The sequence below is a fragment of the Mesitornis unicolor genome, unplaced genomic scaffold (genome assembly GCF_000695765.1).
Source record: "Mesitornis unicolor isolate BGI_N332 unplaced genomic scaffold, ASM69576v1 scaffold18258, whole genome shotgun sequence".
Classification (NCBI taxonomy): Eukaryota; Metazoa; Chordata; class Aves; order Mesitornithiformes; family Mesitornithidae; genus Mesitornis; species Mesitornis unicolor.
The window spans coordinates 1-7921 of record NW_010201338.1 but is presented as its reverse complement, the minus strand read 5'-3'; the positions used below and the strand labels follow the sequence as shown (position 1 = coordinate 7921).

General features: G+C 43.3%; 1 protein-coding gene across 1 annotated transcript in view; it reads right to left on the bottom strand.

The window, feature by feature from the left end:
- MYRFL (myelin regulatory factor-like) overlaps window positions 1-7585 on the bottom strand; it is a 34164-nt gene extending 26579 nt beyond the window's left edge. The window contains exons 1-3 of the mRNA XM_010190047.1: window positions 7554-7585; window positions 5871-5938; window positions 1955-2102 (exon numbers count right to left, since the gene is read on the bottom strand). Of these exons, the coding sequence (XP_010188349.1) occupies window positions 1955-2102; window positions 5871-5938; window positions 7554-7585 (248 nt within the window). The remainder of the gene's footprint in view (window positions 1-1954; window positions 2103-5870; window positions 5939-7553) is intronic.
- Window positions 7586-7921: the final 336 nt, after the last annotated feature.

Here is a 7921-nt window from a genome sequence, read left to right as displayed (position 1 = left end):
GGAAAGGAGTAATTTTTCAGATTTAGAAGTGCAGCAAGTTCATTAGCTGATATTCTTAAAGCAATTTCAGAATATTTGCTTACACACAGGCAAACAGATTGAGAAGCAAAAGTACAATTTTCCATTTCTCCAAGTTGAATTGTTTGGAACAAGGACTCCCACAGAGGAATTTCATGTTTATCATTTTCTCAGTAAGCCATTTACGGTAGTTAAGACCAAATACGTATTTTGATCTGATCACACAAAGAATGGTCAGTCTTACCCAGCTGTACATTAAAACTTGTAAGAACTTTTAGGTAGCAAGGGATATCATTGACACACAAGCAAAGGATATCCCTGTCTTTTCCCTACTAGAAATACACTTGGAATTCCTCTTTCCACTGAGAATCACAACAGTAATGGGGCAAGGGGCTAAGAAAGTGCCAAGCAGTCACTTGATTAATGGTAGAGTAACATTTACTAATGAAACTACCTCAGCTAACAGCATTTTGTTGTGAAAACGAAATAATCAAAAGGTTGAAATACTGGATGAATAAAATGGAAAATAATAGTTAACCTGAGAAATGCCCTTGTAGTGGGCACAGCTATTTCGAGGTAGAGGACCAATCCATCTACACTGAGCACCAATAAGCACACGTCTCTTGAGGCTGACAGAACACAGGACAACTACTCAGAAAAATCTGTGCACTGTGCCGTAATTACAGCGGACCTTGGAACAAAGGCACTGCCATTGACCTCATTAAAAGTGACACTGACCTCCTCTGCATATAGTATCTCAATCTCCTTCCACAGTAATGGCAACAGTACATCTTTTTAGATGTTTTAATGCTCAGCATCACATTGTTGACACAAGTCACCAAGAAATGTAAGTCTGGAACTTCAATTTTAAGCATATAGGAACCAACAAGTAATTGGGTAGTGGCAGGAGAGCAATCTCCCACAGTCGGCTCCCAGCTCTAAAGCATTCATTGACTGAAAGCGTAACATGAGTTGAAAGCCACTTCCATTTATTGACAATTCCCATCGCAAACACAGCCGGAGGCTTCTTGGCCCATCCTGCTCCCAAGGAGCAGAAAGGTGTGGACACTGAGCTGCCTGCCCTCTTGTCAGGTCAGTGCCTTAGGAGAATTGTGGGGCACAGTGAGATGTGCACTGCCCCATCACGCTCTGCACAAACAGGGAATGTCAGCATCCAGCAATGGCACTGATACACTCCAAACTCCTGTGAGAGCTTTTAGCAGGTTGGGCTAGAAGAACAGTAACATTTACTGTGCTATTGAACTCCTGTGGAGACAGTGACAAATTGCCTGCACCTACCCTGGAGAACTGACCAGATGCTACGCAAGGGTTTTTCTTGAAAGGAGGCATTCACTAAATACTAGAATGGAGAAAATCAGGGATGTAAAATGAACATGGAATTACCTTTCCCAGATCATGTGGCCAAAAAAAATTATTTAAACTTCTGATTTATACAGGAAAACTCTAAATCTGTGACTAAACAGTTGTACATCATACGTACATGTCTATAGCTGTTAAGACTTAGGTTATGGGAGCCCAGAAGTAACATAGGTTTCTTCTATTTCCATTTTTTTTTAACATTTGATGCCATTACCAGGAAAGGTCCCACATGCTCAGTAATTACTCACCTCAATGTGTTTGACAAAATAAACAGAAGTTAACATATTTTAAGTTAAACTCATTTCTCTTTTGCACCTAAATCCCTGAAGGGAAATCAGAAAACCTAGCATAAGTTTCAACCAGTGTTTTATGTTCTCCTTATCTGATACATCTGCAGGTTCATATTCCATCATGCCTGCTATACCTCCTTCTCCAGCCTTACTTTCAGTAAGAACAAGGGATCCCAAATGTATCACTTATGCCTACAGAACTACAACACCAGCAAAAAAAAACACCCAAGAAACCACTTTTTCCAAGTGCAAACATCAGTGCTTACAGTTTTTCATAATTAGAGTTAAATAAACTGTTCCACTGAGAAGTTTGGTACGGTTGCCATGTTAGAGCTTGACAGCAACTTTCCAAAGCTGCATTCTGTCCATCACTGTCGTATTCTTGCATTTCAGCAACGCAGTCCTTAACAGTTGCTGTAGAGAGATAGTGACAATTCAGTTATTACTTTTGTGACTAGCAAAAAATCCTGCATAAATATCTTTATAAATATATTTACATATATATACATACATATAAAGCACAAATATATTGCATACATATTTAAATCTGATTGTCCTTTGCAGTTATTCCAAAAGATTGCGCTATATTCGCTTGCCCTAGAAAATAAATTCTTCAGCTTTCTTGATTTGCAAAATGTTACACAAGTAGCATTTCCTATTTTTATTCTCTCCAAAAGGATGGTTTTCTTTGGATTTTTTTTTTTTAAAAAAAAGGCAAGCAAGCAAGCTAAGAATTTTACTGTAAATCTGCAACACTTCAAGAAGCAATTAAGCAAAATAATTACACGTTTCCCATTCTCTCTACTACAGGTTTAAACTGAATATACTTCATCGCACTGCAATAGGTACTTTGTCCCAGAGCAGAAGGAACAGTTTTCCAATAGCAAGCACATTCACCACTACATCTGGTTGACTGATTAATGACTATATGTTATAGCATTCTGAGATACACAGGGTCAACCATAACCCTCTGAGACTTTATACACTTTATGAAGACAGAGGAGAATGTGATAAGAGAGACAGACAAATGGAGTGCAGTAAGGACAGGAGAAAATATGTCACTAAGCACATAAGCCAAGATCTCTGTACAGCCAGTGGCAGCACAGTAAGACAGTCTACAGAATCATTTCAGGCCCAAGCTTCATTTGCGATTTTCCACTTCTGACATACAGCAGAGTGAAAATCTATATTAAAAAAACCCAAACCCACAGTCAAGAAATTCACACCTCATTTCTAAACGATCCCTATGCCACTTCTACCAATGGCTGTGTTCTTTTTCCAATAGCACCTGTGTCAGTGAGATTTTATTAACAGTGACTCCCAAGGAAAGCGTATTTCAAATCCGTGTCTTTAAGAATTAAAAACAGCAATAGCAATGTTAGATACAGAAGTGTCTGCTTCTTTTCTCTTTCCAGCAGTGGACTCCTCACAATCAAGAAACACTGATCAAATAAGACACCAAAGGAAAAGTAACCTACTAAATCTAGGTGATACTAATTAAAATTGCTCTAAGTGATTGATTTAATGCTGAAAAATAACTTACTCTGAATAAATAACAAGCAACTCTCAGATTTTCCACTAACAGACAAGGGTGAAATTCCTCAGGTAAACTGTTCATTACAAACTGTTCGTTCACAGAAAGCCTTGCACGTCACAGAAGCTGGTCCATTTCTGTACATGCCTGATAAGCTTTATTCTATCAATTGGTATAAGCTTAGCATTTTTATCTTGATAAAACAATGAATCAAATCAATTTGGGGAAGGGGTGGGAAAGAAGACACAGCTTTTACCAAGCTTGCACATGGATACACTTTGTAGAAAAAAATACGGAGTTGAGATGATAAAGGGAAACTGCAATCTGTTTTCTCATCCACCACATTAATTCCCTGTTAAGCTGACCCAAGACGGTTTCTTTGCCCAGTCAATTTAGCGCCAAGCCAAGTCAGCAGAGTGTGGTATCATCTGTGTACCACAGGCTCACACATGGAGAAGGAAAGAATATTTTGTCCAGAGTCTCCTCGGGAAACATGAACCTCTAATGCTACTTCTCTCTTTGCCAAATATAAATAGGTCCTCATTTTCAAAAGTACTGAAAACATAAATTCCTCCAAACCTGGTAGTGGAGCATAGACTGTCAATACCTCTACCTTTTCAGAGCCAGCAAGAGCTATGCTCTTAAAATATTTCTTTGTCTATGAAACGTTAAATGTCATCTTCACACAGTTGCTTACCTTGTCTGGAGTACTGAGCCCGTACTGAAGAATCAATGGCATCTCCCAGTAATTGTGAGAGCTTCCTTTTTCTGCCTGACGCTGCAGAAATACTTTTTTAAAAGCACACCTTGCATTACTCATTTATAAGATTAAATACAGATATTAGCCCTAACCCTAACCCTAACCCGTGCCCGTGCCCTAACCCTAACCCTAACCCAAACCCATAAAGAACACCCAGGTATCTCATTCTAACTGTATTGTCACCCAGATTCTGATTTGCCAGGGGGAGATTGTTGTTGGCTTTTTACAAATGAATTATGTAATTTTTCCTTCCAAAACATAAATTTGTTTAATTTTTTGTTTCATATGAATAGAGAAGTTGATCGCTTTAAAAATTCACACAGTGCATAAGCAGCAGGGTTTTATTGTTTCCTGACATTTGCATTAAAATCACAGCTTTATCTTGAATAATTGTGCTGCACTGAGTGTGAACTCACTTTCCTTCTTACACAGAAAACAGTAGTAACAGTTAAAGTAATGTGTTAAGGAAGAGATCTCAAGGGGCAACTGCTGGGTAACAGTCTTCCCCATTCCCAGAAAGTGGGATTTCAAAAAGTGCTCCTTTGTGCAAAGGGAAATAACCCCTCATTCCAAAGGATTGATATTATAAAATGTAAACTAGAATATCCTGACAGATGGTCACTCCTTCTGGATGGGAGAAAAACCAAGCCAAACTCCAGGCCCAGTAGGTACCCAAACTAAGGTGCAAATATGAGTAGAAAAAATAGTCTGCCCAACAAATTAATTGTTATTCTTTTTCTGGGTTTGTTCAATATTCCACATTTGGTCAAGAAGTATTTTGTATCTTAAGTTCCCACAACCAAAGAATTCATAGTATTCATCATTCAAAATTATTTTGATTAACTGGCACCTTCTACTGGAAAACAAAGAAAGAACACAAATAGCTCCACTGAGAAGCCCAGACCCAGTCTCCTTCCCTCACACCACACAAAACATGTAATTGAGCTCTGTACAGCAGACAGAGCATCTGCAAGCCCAGGACTGACACTGATGAATTCACATTCCTCACCCCATAACCAGAGAGGTCCGTCTCTGGCAGGCATCAGTCAATTCATTCTTACTAGGTATCATGGCTGGATGCTTGGACTAGCCAGTGTATTTTAAATAATTAAGCATCCACAACATGCTGGTGGGAGAATATGGCAGATGGTAAATGAATACCATTTCACTTGCTTACATAGATATGACTTTTTTTTTCCTCTTATGCCACTTGTCAGAACACTTACAAGATCCTCATGGACAAATCCCTGCAAAACACTCGACTATTTTTATAATCCAGTTATGAAGCACCTGTTGATCCCTCTTCAACCTTCTAACGTTTTAAAAATTGAAATCCATTCCTACTTCCAATCTCAACTTCAGTCAAGCGGTTTAAAGAACCCTCAACACCTAATGCCTCAAAAATATTGAAACACTGCCATCCTGTGGAAAACCCTACACCCACGGGCATTTTACACCAGTCTTAAACCATGTCTTTTATCAGTTTGTTTTCTTTTTATCTGTCTCATCCTCTGCATAAAAGCTTTATCATTTACCCAGAAATCTGAGATGCATTTGGTTGAAAGCATGAATAATTAAAACCCAAACAGCTGGAAGATGTAGGATGATTCCAAGGATTCACAGCATTTTCTGTTTTCAGGCAGTAGCCTTGGGGGATATTGCAGGGATGCCCACTGGCATTGGGGTCAGAGTAGGTCTCCATGAACCTGCAGGGAAGCCTGCTGGGTGCCACAGCAGATGTACATGGAAGCGGAGCCTGCAGCCCACCAGGCCACGTAGTGTCATACCAAGGGGCTGCAAGAAGTAAACAGACAAGATGATAAGGAGAAGGAAGAGGAACTAGAGACCTTCCTACAAGTCTGGGAGAGGTTGAATTCATGTGACCTACCTTGGAGCTGTGGTGGAGAACATGGTTCCGACCCAGAGTCTGGTGGGGAGTCTGGCAGCTGGCTTTGCCTAGGGACGAGAAAGAGATTTTAATTTCTACTAGGAGAGGCACGGAGAATAACCACAAGGCAATGCTGAAAGCAGCTGGAGAGGGACCACGAGGCTACTGACAAGGGTCTTCAGGAAGCATGGTTGCTGCCCCTTCTCACAGGAACAACATCACTTACACTTTGTCAGACCATCTCCTATGGCCCTCCACCTCTCCCCCATGCAGGGAGGCCCCATCCCTTCCAGCTCATGCCCAAATGTCCCCTTCACAACCTGATAACTTCAATCCTCCTTCCTTCCCGTGACCGTTCTTCAGTTACCTCCAGGCACACCAGTGACACAGAGCTCACAAGGGCTTTAAACCCACTCTCTAGACTACAGGTTAAAGATCTGTAGCATCTTCATCCACCAGCCGATTTCTTGAGACCTGAGTTTGGCCAACACACTCTCAGTCCCTATCAGATCTTAGCAGGTCCCATTTTAGCACCTTGCTCACCCTGGGAAGTAGCCGAAGTGTGAAGGGATAGCAGGGGCTGCTGAACAGGTGGGAAGCACATTTGCCCAGTGTGACACAAGAGCTTTCCCAGCCTCACCAAAAAGATCCAGCAGCTTAACGTGGGGTTTCCACAGGTGACGAGCTACCATCCCTCTTCTCAGTCTCACACAATCTTCTAGTTAGATTTGAAAGAACATAGTGAGGGATCAATAATTAATATCTTCTATGCATAAACCACAAAAGAATTGGAAATAGAGAGTACCAACAGGTGCATCCCGACAGCTTCAAAAACAAAACAAGCAAAAAAAAAACCCCCAAAACTCTCTTATTCCTCACAGAAGACAAACCATGTTTTAACCTAAACACCATTGCTGACCTATTATTTATAGCGCCTGAGTTTATCTCCGGGAGGAATCTCGACACATTACTGAAACTTGACGAAAGAATAAATGGTAAGGGCGCACCGGGCGGAGCCTGAGCACCACTCGCAAGCTGCGCGGCGAGGAACCTGCCATGACCCGGCTCTACTCCGCCACCAGCAGCCCCTCGCCCGCCACCGCCCCAGCCAGCCAATCAGCAGCGCCGCAAACCCCAAGACAGCCAATCAGCAGCCTCCAACACCCGCAGCGGCGCGAGCGAGCGGCCGCTGTCAGGGAGAGGGGCCGCGCCGCTGAGAGGGAGGGTAGAGCGGCGGGTGTGAGGGCTGAGAGTCGTTCGGTCCTGCCAAGGCTGCAGGCGTGAGATGCGCCACGCTGGAGCCGGGACACTGGAGAGGACTGCGGCCGTCAACAACCCATGCTGAGACCGAGGAAAATGAGTAAGCAGCGAGGAGCGGGAAGGAGAAGCTGTTACGCACCCCCCACCCCCACTGGCGACAGTGGGAGGGACCGAATGCGAATTGCGGCGGCACGGAGGGGAGCAGGAAGGAGGGAGAAGCGCTCGGTCCAGACAGAGCCTCAAGAAGGCAAGGGGAGGAAGGATGTTTCCCTAAATGTTTAATTCTTTCTGTTCGCTTTTTCTCAATAAAGGAGTCCGTGATCAAAAGTTTGTGTTCATTGGTAACAAATTAAAGAAAAAATTTCTTGGGTCAAGTTGCTCCTGCCCCCAACGTGCTAATCCACGCAGCGCCCCGTGTAATACCGCAGTCCAGCAGCTTCGGCGTCACCCGCCATGACAGCGCCTGCTGAGTGACACTGCACTGTGCCGAACTCCAGCCAAGCCTGGCTGCTTTCCTCTCCTTAGAGCTGTGTAAGCAAGAGAGGGTCACCACCTAGTTTTCATCCTCTGAACTGGAAAGCAGGGCCACCTCCACAGCAGCTCGGGGATTGCTGGCAACAGGAGGAACACCCCGTGGCACCCTGGTGAGGCGAGGTCCCTGCATGGCACAGCGCCTTCAGACCGCGGGTGGGAGCATCACAGGGTGCAGGCGCAGAGGCATGGGGTGGGCAGGGATGAGGTGGGCACGCAGTTATGCTCTGACAACTTCCTCACACAACTGGTGAAGGAAC